The 13114-nt window shown below is 43.8% G+C and overlaps 1 protein-coding gene and 1 long non-coding RNA gene across 2 annotated transcripts in view; one reads left to right on the top strand and one right to left on the bottom strand.

Annotated features, from left to right (window-relative positions):
* Nucleotides 1-2550, top strand: part of LOC310679621 — a 28140-nt gene extending 25590 nt beyond the window's left edge. The window contains exon 3 of the long non-coding RNA XR_014512411.1: nucleotides 2043-2550. This is a non-coding gene — a long non-coding RNA (uncharacterized lncRNA). The remainder of the gene's footprint in view (nucleotides 1-2042) is intronic.
* PLPPR5 (phospholipid phosphatase related 5) overlaps nucleotides 1-13114 on the bottom strand; it is a 95708-nt gene that overhangs the window by 57716 nt on the left and 24878 nt on the right. The window contains exon 2 of the mRNA XM_083445058.1: nucleotides 882-1014. Within this exon, the coding sequence (XP_083301184.1) occupies nucleotides 882-1014 (133 nt within the window). The remainder of the gene's footprint in view (nucleotides 1-881; nucleotides 1015-13114) is intronic.

Genomic DNA, 13114 nt, shown 5'->3' with positions numbered 1-13114 from the left:
GAGGTCATCCTCTGAGCGTGTGAACACTACATTGTCATCAGCATACTGAAGCTCTATGATGGAAGTTACAGTAACCTTACCCAAAACAAAATAAAAAAATTCCTTCCAGTAGCACCTTAGAGACCAACTAAGTTTGTTATTGGTATGAGCTTTCGTGTGCATGCACACTTCTTCTTCTTGCATGCACACGAAAGCTCATACCAATAACAAACTTAGTTGGTCTCTAAGGTGCTACTGGAAGGAATTTTTTTATTTTGTTTCAACTACGGCAGACCAACACGGCTACCTACCTGTAACTGGTAACCTTACTCTTACTCAGCCTGCTCAGATTGAAGAGCTTTCCATATGTTCGATATATGATTTCTACTCCAGTGGGGAGTTTCCCTTCGACAAAGTGTAGGCCACCCACGTCCCATCAATAATAATGTAAGAGTTATGAAATTCTAGGTTGTCTGATGTAACAAAGTAAGAAGTTTTTGAAGACTAGTCTGGTGTAGACGATTTAGCAACAGAATTTCATCCTGAAAGGGCACAAAAACCTCAAAGGAAGCAGCAGAGAACCTCTGACCTGCAAGCCTAATTCATCCCACCAGGCCTCCTCATTTGGCCCACAAAATTGTTTTGGTGAAGCCACACTCACCTGCCCTGCACTGGGCATCATATACATGTGAGGCAGGTGAAAAACCAACTGGACTAAATGGGGTTTGCAGGCACCGCTAAAACCCTATACACAGTACTTTGCAAGCGTTGAGAATCCACTGATCATCAGGGCTTTGAAAGTGCTGCGTCAGGGCGCATGCCTTTAAACAAAAATGGATGATTGACAGGTAGACAGCCTGTGTGACACATGAAGATCTGGAAAGAATGCATGATAGTCTTACCGAGAAATCTGACAGTCCTGCGCACCAGTGGGTTTATATAGCAACAGTCTCCGGTTAATATTGTTTTTTCTTGGTTTTCAAAATCCCGCGTGGCCATCTGTAAGCAAAACACTGCAGTTTCTCCAACGATGATCTTGAAGGGGGGGAAAAAAGAAGAAAAGGACTTCAGTAAATATGCTTAAAAGTGTGTGCAAACAGTCCCTAAAGAAGCCAGTGTCTAACCGAGTGAGGTGCTGAGTATACTGATGTTGGGGGAGGAGGGAGGCTGTAGATTGTCATCTGTTCCCTTATTACGCCAGAGCAGGGATAGTCAAACTGGTGCCCACCAGCCATCACCATCATGGAACATAGGAAACTGCATTATACTAAGTGAAGATGTTGTTCCCAGCTCAGTTTTGTCTTCAGTGACTGGCCAGGTATTAAAACCAATGACCTGCAGCCCTTCTCTAAAGGCAGACTTTGTTTCTGATTTATATGACCAAACAAACTCATGGTGGACGCACTGCTACTAAATATGAGTTTATTTGGCAACACTCGTGATTATTTGATATGATTTGTATAAATATGAACCTTGTATTCCACTATGGAATAAACTTTAGGCTACTCGTTTATTTAAAGCTTTCTATGATTACGTATTATAATTATTATGCTATCATGTTTGTTTGTTTTTAATTCCTCTTTCTAGATTTTTATTAAGTGAGCATTTAAGACAAATATTTTCAGGTGCAACCTGTGAGGTAGAAACGGGGATCAGAAGAAATGATGGGTGATAGTTTGGAATTTCTTCAGTGCAGTTTTTTTATAATCTGGTTAAAGAAGCCAGGCAGTTTTAGCATACAATTTTAGAAGTCTTGGAAGTAAATGAATTCTGGATTCTTACGGAACACACAAATACACACCAGTCCTACAATCCTTATAAACAGGAAATTCAGGGCTTCGTCTCTCACATATCGTCTATGATATCCTCTGCCTTCAGTCCTTGAGTAAATATGAATTTCACCTTGAATGTGCATTAATCAGAACAATGACAACAACAAAGAGAGCTCTTTATATCCAATCCTAAAACAGCATTTTAAGTGTTGTTTACTCAAATGTTGAGTGAAAGCCTTGACAGCGTGTGTATTTCAGAGGTAATCTTGTTCTCCTTCCATCTCCCCACAGCAACTGTAAAGAACACAATGGATTTGGCACTGTATGTAGACACTTCATTTCCAGTGCAACTTTAACTGAGTCCAGAAGCAGATAAATGGCCAAGGCAGCGGGTGCAAGTTCAGAAGAATCTGCTCCAATTTGGTGTTCATGCCTGAGGAAATCTGACAGAAGTATTCTCTGGGCAAACTCCAGCCAGCTTTACCTCAGGACTCTCAAACTCTTGGGGAATGGGGCTCATTATTATTTTTTGACTTAATTATTTGCTCACTGCAAATCAACTTACAAAAATTAACAAAAGAATTTACATAGAAACAAAGAGAAGCCATTGCAGTAAAACCATTTACAGTGACCCATAAACTTGTCATGTCTAAAGTCTTTGAGGGCAGAAACTGGAAAGTGCTAGAAGATTCTGGAAGATTCTAGAAGGTTCATTTCTGATGCAAATATTGTTTTGACTATCTGAAGGTCACGCTGAGTCAGGAGAGATAAGTTCCTGCGCTCAGCGAGCTGCTCCCTCGCTTTCGTTTGTACCTCATATGTCTGACGTTTTTTCTGAAGTTTTTTGTAACAAGCCTTTGCCTTTTAGTAAAAGTTTTTTTTTTCTTTTGGACCTTTGACTCTGCATGGTGTTTGTTGGTTGATTGATTGATTGATTGATTGATTGCAAGACGCTGTCCATCAGGTTATGGGCCCAGCTATTTTTTTGAGTTTTTGAGCATTTTTTAGAGTGTAGTTCCTGAGTCAAGGGCCGGCAGTGGCAAGGTGATGCCAGAGATTTCTAGGAGCCTGTACTGTGAGGCATAAGGAGCATGTGTGGTGAGGTCAACAGAGCTGGACTAGCCATGAAGGTGCTGGAATTATGGCCAGAAAGCTGGAGCCAGAGGAGGACAAGGAACATCTCCTGGAGCTGCTTGAAGAGCAGAACTTCAGCATCAGCAAGCAGTTATCAAGCAAAGAGGAGAACATTGATCATGATCTGTCCAACACCTGGGAGAAGAGATAGGCACTCAGCTGGTGCACAAAAGATGTCAATGATGGTGCCCAGTGGACCTCATTGGGGAGAGAATTCCACAAGTGGAGAAGCCACCTTCTGAACCTCCTTCCGAGGGGACACCCAGAGGAAAGCCTCAGATGAAGGGTCCAGGTAGGCTCAGATCAGGAGAGGAACTCTGAAAGTTATTGGGATACTGAGCCGTACAGGGCTTTTAAGGTCAGTTAAGGCCTCTTGGTTGTTCTTGTCTGACTCTCCATTCTTCCCTGATTCCCAGAGCCCTGCTTGCCTCACCAGAGTTGTTTGCCTTACTGATAGAATTTGCTTTCCTGCAAAATGGACCATCCTGGAGAGCTGGAATGGGCCTCATCTGATGATTGTCCTGGTTCTGGCTTGGTTGTCAAATCTTTAGACTGTTGATCATGTCATGGGTTCGGTCTCAGGAGATTACATCTGGCCTTGATCTGCAGTTCTGGACTTGAATCCCACCAACAAAATTTAGTTGTGAGGCACAACTAAACTTTATTAGCAGTTTTCTGGATTCCTGCCACACTGCTTTGCACACCAGATTCGAGGGCAGAGTACAAATTTAGGTTTCCGCAATCAAAGTGGATTAAAGTGCCTTGTCACCCTACTAGTGCAGGGGTGAAGAACCTTTGGCCCTCCAGACAATGATGAACTACAACTCCCATCAGTCCCAGTAAGCGTGGCCAGGGATGATGGGAGCTGTATTTCAGGAACCAAAGGTTCCCCACACAAATCCTAGCACAACAGATGCCTTCTCGAAATGCTGGGGGTTTTTTTAGACCTTGGATGTAAAAGTTGATTTAGGTCTATGCTTGGATAGAGATGTAGGCTTTTCTACTCTTTTGAAACTGTCGTGCTTTTGGATTTACATCCAGTTCATTCAGTACAAGTACATGGCCCACACTTTGAACTGTATTCTAGCATTAGCTGCTATTTATGATTCTGTTATCACTCCTCCCACTGGGAAGGTCAAGCAATGTTCCGTGTTCTATTCTGGAATCTCCTTTACTGCCAATTACAAGCTGTCTTGCAAATTTTATTTATTAACCTCATAAAAGTAATTCGGTAGATTTCTACCTACATTCTTCTCAATCGCTGTTAGACCAATGTTTAGATTCTCCCCTCCCTCTCCCCTCCCAGATTATTTCTAATTTTGAGGCACCTGCTGACACCTGCACCTAATGATCCAAATCTTGACTGCATTATTTCTCATTAACCTTCTCTTTCCCCATAAAATGAGCATTTAGTTTCAGTGTTCTCATGACAATCGTTTGTTCAGTGATATCCGAATGAAGAAACATATAGGATTGCGTCAAGTCTCTGATGCTTGTTTAAGCTGATGAAAGAAAATGCCAACCTGATGCAGTTTTCATTTTATAAATTTAATAAAACACTTTTATCCTGCTTCTTAGTCAAAGACTCTCAAAGTGGGTGTTTTAAAGGGTTGTTTTCTAACAAACTTAAAAGCATGAAGTATTCTGGTTGCAGCACATTAATCAGGAAGTAATGCACTGTGGGTTAAACCACAGAGCCTAGGACTTGCTGATCAGAGGGTTGGCGGTTCGAATCCCCGTGACGGGGTGAGCTCCCGTTGCTTGGTCCCTTCTCCTGCCAACTTAGCAGTTCAAAAACACGTCAAAGTGCAAGTAACTAAGTAGGTACTGCTCTGGCGGGAAGGTAAACGGTGTTTCCATGCACTGCTCTGGTTCGCCAGAAGCGGCTTAGTCATGCTGGCCACAGGACCTGGAAGCTGTACGCCGGCTCCCTCAGCCAATAAAGCAAGATGAGCGCTGCAACCCCAGAGTCGGCCACGACTAGACCTAATGGTCAGGGGTCCTTTTTAAGCCCCACTGAAAACAATAGGGTTTATTTCAAAATCATTCTGAAGGCATCAAGCACATACCAGAAAATGCAAGTTGCCCAAGTAAAGTAGATTCAGAAAGTATGGAAGTTTCAACGGGCAGGCTTCATCTAACCAGTCCCATCAGTGGAAGCTTTGTACAAAGACAACTGCTTGTGTCCCCCCTCCCCCCTTTTTCCCTCTCTCACACACAAAATTGGCTCTGGGGGTCAGAAGAACTCCCAGAGCAGCATGGAGGGGGGGTGGGGGCATCATTCCATCTGACAAGCTAGAATTATTGAAGAGCGCTACATTGAATTCCACCTAATGTGTTTACTAAGTACAAGTAAAATGCAATGTGCTAAATTAGATTGCTCTCTTTTGGCTCAAATTTACATTGTGGGTTGGCCGCTCTTTCAAGCATGTGCAGACACACATACACAAAGAGAGAGGGAGGACTGACACACCAAGTGGAATACAGCAGATGGGTTGACAACTCCCTCTTTCTCCTCTTCTGCCTGCTCTCTATCTATCTTCCCTTCCCCATCCCATTCACTCTCATTCTGTGGTCCACTCCAAGCCTCTTGGTGGAATGTATCCAACTTGCAAGGAGCCGGCCTGGTGTAGTGGTTAAGAGTGGTGGACTCGTAATCTGGTGAACCGGGTTCGCGTCCCCGCTCCTCCACATGCAGCTGCTGGGTGACCTTGGGCTAGTCACACTTCTCTGAAGTCTCTCAGCCTCACTCACCTCACAGAGTGTTGTGAGGGAGGAAGGGAAAAGGAGATTGTTAGCTGCTTTGAGACTCCTCAAGGGGAGTGAAAGGCGGGATATCAAGTCCAAACTCCTCCTCCTCCTCCTTGGGGGACGCGGGTGGCGCTGTGGGTAAAAGCCTCAGCACCTAGGGCTTGCCGATCAAAAGGTCAGCGGTTCGAATCCCCGTGGCGGGGTGCGCTCCCGTTGTTTGGTCCCAGCGCCTGCCAACCTAGCAGTTCGAAAGCACCCCCGGGTGCAAGTAGATAAATAGGGACCGCTTACTAGCGGGAAGGTAAACGGCGTTTCCGTGTGCAGCTCTGGCTCGCCAGAGCAGCGATGTCACGCTGGCCACGTGACCCGGAAGTGTCTCCGGACAGCGCTGGCCCCCGGCCTCTTGAGTGAGATGGGCGCACAACCCTAGAGTCTGTCAAGACTGGCCCGTACGGGCAGGGGTACCTTTACCTTTACCTTATCCAACTTGCAGGTTAGCCACCCCTCCTCCGGTTTCAGATGTGAACTATTAGCCTAATGGTACGCAGCAGTGCTATTTCCCTGGAAAAAACAGGTGCCAGAACTCACCATGAACACCTCCCTCATTCTCTTAGAATGGCAATGACACCCACCAGAGAGGTGCTGCTGTGAATTCCCCCTGAAAAAAGGCCTGGTATGCAGATTTGCATGAACTTCAGAAATAACTGCAAGCACGCCAAAACAAAAGAGGCTACCTTTTAAGATGATTCATAATATTATTTTAAAAAATAATTACTGATTCATGATATCAAATCTAAATTAAAAGCATTGGAAATTATTCATCATGATTTCATGCATTCATTCAGGAGGAGTTTCCATCCTCAAGCCAAACCAACACAGAGAAAAAATATATATTATTTGTGTTCAGCGGCGGAGGAAGCTGATTGGGTGCCTGGGGCCACATGCGGGGGTGGGCCAAGCCGGGGCAGGATGCTCTGTGGGGCCTCCGAGGAGTCCGCCTTCCTCCTTCCACTCCGCCGCCCTACAGCTGAGGGGGAGACAGCGGGCGGGCAGTTTAGGGCAGCGTGGAGCCTGCAGGCGCCCAAGCCACCGTGTCACTCCCAGGGGAGACGCATGGCTCGGGCGCGCTGCAGGCCCCATGGTGAGTGCTGCCCGGAATTTTGTCACCCCCCTCAGTGCTGACACCCGGGGTGAACGGCCCCCACCGCCCCCCATTCCTCCACTCCTGTTTGTTTTGCTGGATCATCCAATGTTAATCTTGACAAGCTTTCCACTCCCAATAGCCAAAGACAGAAAGTATTCTGGCCTGCATATTTTTTATTCCTGATTCTATCACTACTCCTTTTTTGGCTTTTGCCCTTGTAACCATGAGTCCTGTTTGCGTGTCGAGGTCCCCAGGTCCACCCCAAGTAACTCACACATCACACAGAAATTTTTGTTTAAGATTTTTGGCATAATTTTGGCCACAACTTTATTAAAATACAAATTTGTGAGTGGTTGCGTAGGCATTGGTTGCGACTATCTGCCCCCACCATGGGGGACAGACTGACATTCCGCACGATGCAAAAGTCAGAATGGGGGAATACACTTGGGGGTTACGCAGAGCAGAGAACCCGCCCTCACCCCAAATGCAACCAGGAGCTCATTGCTATGGCCCGAGCCCCCTTGACAGAGTGGACAAGCAATAGTTAGCTCCCAATTCCTTTAACGGAATCCCTTGCAGCAGCAGCATTAGAGGGGCAGGCACAGCCAATCCATGCCCCTCAACCAACCAAACCATAAACCAATGCCTAACCACGAACCTTACAAGTTGTGACGATTTGCTACGCAGTAGGCAAAACCAAATGGCCCCAGCCAACCAGCCAGATGGACAAATTCCTACCAGGCCCCCGCTCCAAAGCAGATGACCCCATGACAGGCAATAGCAACGTCAAAGCGAACAACCCTAATTCTAGGGAGGGAGGGATGGGCAATCCGATGCACTGGCGAAAAGAGGAAGCCCTAGCCTCGTGCAAGGAGTTTTAGTATTTCTGGCTGTCAATCAATAAATGGCAACATTAACTTCTTCCCAACAACAAGGGAAGCCCCAATCGCATCAGTGGCCAACAATCAATTAGCCCGCCTTCCAACTTTGGAGTGTCCTGAAGGCCCCCACCGCAACACGTGCTCTCCATGAAGGAGAACACGCTTTCTGTCACTGCATTCAGTCTTCTAACCCAGTCTTGACAATGGGTTTATCCTGCAACTTCTTTGTAGCTGCCTTGTGTACCAATGCGAAAAACCCTTATTTTGCCATGTTGCAAGCAGACTGCTGAATTAAAAGAAGAAGTTTATGATGTTAAAACAAGGCTAGTCACCTTCCACCACCCCTTAAGACTCTTGCCGTCCCTCACCAAGCTTTCTGGTGCCATTGGGAGTTGGGTCCAACATCACCGAGAATAAATCACATTGTCTTATCCTTGCGCTCAACCTACTGAAAGAGACCAAATGCATTGAATTTTAAAACTTGGAAATTGCAGGATGAAGGTGAAATATCATATGGCCTCAAGGTATGACTGATGTTCTCATTAAATATCCAAGAATAGACCTAATATTCTTGTACTCGGGGCAATAAATTCTGAGGTCTAAAAGGGACGCCACATCTGACATCTTTACGAGACAGGATTTCCTCCAATAATTGCCATGTGCTGCTGAACAGATGATACATATTGAACATATATAGCTCAATATAGCTGAACTGCTTTATTTCACATTTAGCAAGTAGTTCGTTTTTAGAAAGGCAATTTATCTTTCTTTGAAAATGGAGGGTATTGGGAAGTTTACAACTCTGCTCAGCAGTCTTCTCCAACCACTATTCTCTTACCACTTACCAAGGGGGTGGAATCATACTTTTGTGTGTGTGTGTGTGTGTGTGTGTGTGTGTGGATTCTTTTGAAGGGATTTTGTACCTACCGTATTAACCCCCTGGCAGTTCTTAAAGTCAAGACACCCTATAGTCAAGACACCCATTAAAAACAAAACAATTCTGGTGTTTATGCCAAATCAGTCCAAAAGTCCATTTCGCCACTGGCAGACGCAATCTTCTCTCAGCGTGTGAGGATATACTGCAAACAATAGGCTTACCAGCTGCAATAGTGGGAGAATCAAGCATACTAATTTCACACAGAAGCATATCATTGTTTACTTCAACTCACATGTGGAAACAACTCAGAGGCCATGAAAGAAGGAAGGGTAGCAACAGGAAGATTTAAAGGAACTATTGGAAACTCAAGGCAGTAGAGCTATAAGATGATCAGAGCCCCCACCGAACTTGAAGCATGGGAAGTCCCCCCCCCCCAAAAAATTATAATTTGGCGGAATATTTGGACTATATGATATGTATTTGTATAATTTGGAATATTTAATGTGATTTGATTGGATTGTTAAAATGGAAAAATTAATAAAAAATATTTTAAAAAACAAAACAAAACAATTCTACTTTGAGCATAGATTCCAGTGGCCAAATCATTAGATCCACATAATCTATGGATAGGATTTGCCAGCTTCATTACTGTTCCTGAGCTGCAGCTCAGCAGTACAGGATCTACTGTGCATGCCGAAGGTTCGATCCCAGGTTCAGTCCCCGGGATCTCCAGCTAAGTCTGGGAAATACTCCTGCCTGAAACTTTGTAGAGCCGCTTCCAATCAAGTGCAGGCAACACTAAGCTAGTGGTTTGACTCAGTCTAAGGAAACTTCCTATATGCCTTTTATAACAGCAGCCTAAGTAGACATGATCTGAGGTGCATTGCTGCCACCAATCAACCTTCCCACATCTTGGGTTTAAAAACAAACCAACCTGTGCCCTGTGTAGCATTATTGTGTCCAGGGTATCGTATTCTGGCAAGAGCCAATAAACTGGAGATCAGACCAGATAAACATTTACCCTCATTGCATGATGTTATTTGTTTCTTTTAATGGAAGTTAACTGGGGAAGAAAGACTTGGTGGAAGACTCATGTCAATGACTACCCTGTGCCCTGCAAAATGCCACATAAGGTCTTAACACACCAGAATTAAATAGGGGAACCTCTCCCCCAAGTCAATTACGTTTCTCATCAGGAAAATCTTCACCTGCTTCTTTTTTGCACTTGAGACTGCCTTTGAAGTTTCAACTGAACTATGCATAATATTGAAGGACAGTACCTCTTTTGAATATTTAGTTGTGTCAAACCACTATTCTCAAAATTATTAAGTTTTTTAACCCATGTTTTAAACAGGCTAAGTGAAACCTAATCTGAGAGCTAAACGACACACCACAAAACAGTAGTATATAAGGCAGCAATCTCTAAGCTCTTTGTGGATTTATTAAATGTAAATCCAAGTACAGGCAGTGAAGGACAATTTGTGATTTTTTAATACTTCTTTCCTGCTAAGTATGCATCTCAATATTCAAATCTGCAAATACGAATTTGACTTTCTTCTCTGCTAAAGGCTTGCGTGCTTTAGTTTAGAAATATCATATTCTGAGGCTCAAAAACCCACTGTATATGCAAACCCCAATGGAGTAAACAATTCTTTGATCTTGCACAATCATTTGAGTAAAACATAACAAAGCATTGAATATTATTTCTCTCTAGGGTTCACATTCAGGTTTCCTGCAGATACTTTTTATGAGTGATTGTCAAGCCACACGTTACAGCAAAAATAAACCCCCAAGCGTCAATTAAAGATCGGTCAAGACTTAAATTCTGACTGTATATACAGTATAGATTATTAGGGGAGCCCACTGATTATTTCATTCAATTGTAAAAAAAAATCTTTATTTCTACCCTCTTCTTAATATTATTTAACCAATGATCAATCCACTAGAAGGCTTGTCTTTTTATCCAACGACTGCTAAACTTTTTGTCACAAGCTTTTGCTTCTAAGCTTATAATGTCTACCATTCTTTTTGACATTCTTAAAGAACTGGTGAGGCCGGACTTTCATTTGCAGAAGTCATGCTGACTCTTCCACATCAATACTTGTTTTTTTCTGCATGTTGAACAGTTTAGCTTCAATAATGCTTTCCAACAACTTAGCAGTGTCAGAAGTCAGGCTAATGGGCCTGTAATTTCTGAGTTTCATCTGAATACCTTTTTAAAAATTCATATTACCCTTGCTACCACCCAGTCCTCTGGTAAGGAGACCAATTTAGTGACAGGTTCCCTATTTTTGCTAGAGCAACAATTTCACACTCGAATTCTTCAGAAGCTCTCAGATATATTCCATCCAGGCCTAGTAACTTGTTAATTTTTAATTTGTCAGTTAGTCTTGGCACTTCATCTCTTATCACCTCCATTTGACTTCGTTCTTCAAATGCCTTTCCTGAAAAAAATGTGCTTCAGGTGTGAGTACCTGTCTAACATCTTCTGCTGCTGGATGTAAAGAATTCATTTTTCTCTGCAATTTTGCTACCCTTCTTCAGTAATACTTTTACAACTCTGTCATCTTGGAATCTTCCTAGCCCTGTGACTATCTCTTCTATCTCATGTATTTAAATAAATTATTATTGTTTTATGAAATGATGTCATCAATATGCTTCTCAATGTTTATTTGCTTGCATTACTGATATGTTTACAAGAATTTATGTTGTCTTCGAGTTTTACTTTGAACAAGATTTCAAAGTAGCTTCCCTGACTTTTCTAGCTTCTTTGACTCTGCTTGTTAAAAGTAAAAGGTAAAGGACCCCTGGACGGTTAAGTCCAGTCAAAGGGGTGCGGCACTCATCTCGCTTTTCAGGCTGAGGGAGCTGACATTGCCCACAGACAGCTTTGTGGGTCATGTGGCCAGCAGGACTAAACCACTTTTGACACAATGCATCACTGTGATGAGTGTCAGAGCACACGGAAATGCCATTTACTTTCCTGCCACAGCGGTACCTATTTATCTACTCATGCTGGTGTGCTTTCAAACTGGTAGGTTGGCAGGAGCTGGAACAGAACAATGGGAGCTCACCCTGTTGTGCAGACTCAAACTGCCAACCTTCTGATTGGCAAGCCCAAGAGACTCAGTGGTTTAGACCACAGTGCCGCCCGTACCCTTTGTTAACCCTGCGGGTAACCTCTTAGATTTCTTTGACCTTATGCTCTATGGCAGGGGTAGTCAACCTTTTTATACCTACCGCCCACTAATGCATCTTTCTTGATGGTAAAATTTCCTTACTGCCCACCAGTGCTGCAGTAACACGTGCCATAGAACCTCATGGACAAGTGGGGATTTGAACCCTGGTCTCCCAGATTCCTGATCCAGCACTCTAACCCCTACAACACACATAAAAAGGTAAAGGGACCCCTGACCATTAGGTCCAGTCCTGGCCAACTCTGGGGTTGCAGCACTCATCTGGCTTTATTGGCCGAGGGAGCCGGCGTACAGCTTCTGGGTCATGTGGCCAGCATGACTAAGCCACTTCTGGCGAACCAGAGCAGTGCACGGAAACGCTGTTTACCTTCCCGCTGGAGGGGTACCTATTTATCTACTTGCACTTTGACATGCTTTCAAACTGCTAGGTTGGCAGGAGCTGGGACCGAGCAACGGGAGCTCACCCCGTTGCGGGGATTCGAACCGCCAACCTTCTGATTGGCAAGTCCTAGGCTCTGTGGTTTAACCCACAGTGCCACCCACGTCCCCATACATAGCTGGTGCCTTAATCCCTATCCCTGTTAAACACCACAAAGGAAAAGTCAATGCAAGCTTGTTGCTGTTGTGCAGATTCATAGCAGGTAGGTGTATCTTAAAGATCTGCCCTTGGACTCACCAAAAGTGACATTTATTTGTGCATCCTTAGCAACTGTTGCCGCCTCAGGGAAATCTACTTTGCATGCTGGCAATTGCTCTAAAGAAAAATCCAACAGTGTAAACTGTGGTCCTTTGAGGTTTTGTAAATGAGACCTGCACTTTTCTGTAAACTGATATTGGCTTGTGAGGTGAGACCGCTGACAGGAAGAGCAGCAGCAAAAGAACTATCAGTAGCAATTTCTAGTTCATTATGCTGAGCCTTCCCCTGGGGCCATTTCAGTTGTATTTCCTTGTTGCCATTGCTCCTTGTTTGTTTAATAGACACAGAATGCCCTGCTTAATTCCCTTATAAGCAGGATGCTGTTTTTTCTCCCCACTATTGGGGAAAATAACCAGCCATTTTGAAGGGAAAGGAAAACAATTTCCTTGTTAATTCAGCTGGATATCTTGCTGATTAGAATAAATAATGAGATTGACACTGGAACTGAACATTAAGAAACAAATTTGATACCACACGTAAATTTAATGTTGCCTTTGCGATTGTGATCTTAAATTGTCGCCGCTTCTCTGCTTCAAATCATGTTAAATTGTTTAATTTCTTTTATCTGGACCTTTTTATGCTGCTGCTTGGTTTAAAGTTTCACGTGCTGCTTTCTATGCCTAAATTGTTTCGGTGATTCTGATGATGAGGCCTTTCTCTGAACGGTGGCAGGAAAAGACTG

The sequence above is a fragment of the Podarcis tiliguerta genome, assembly GCF_965153285.1.
Source record: "Podarcis tiliguerta genome assembly, chromosome: 6".
Lineage (NCBI taxonomy): Eukaryota > Metazoa > Chordata > Lepidosauria > Squamata > Lacertidae > Podarcis > Podarcis tiliguerta.
This window is presented reverse-complemented; position numbering and strand designations above follow the sequence as displayed.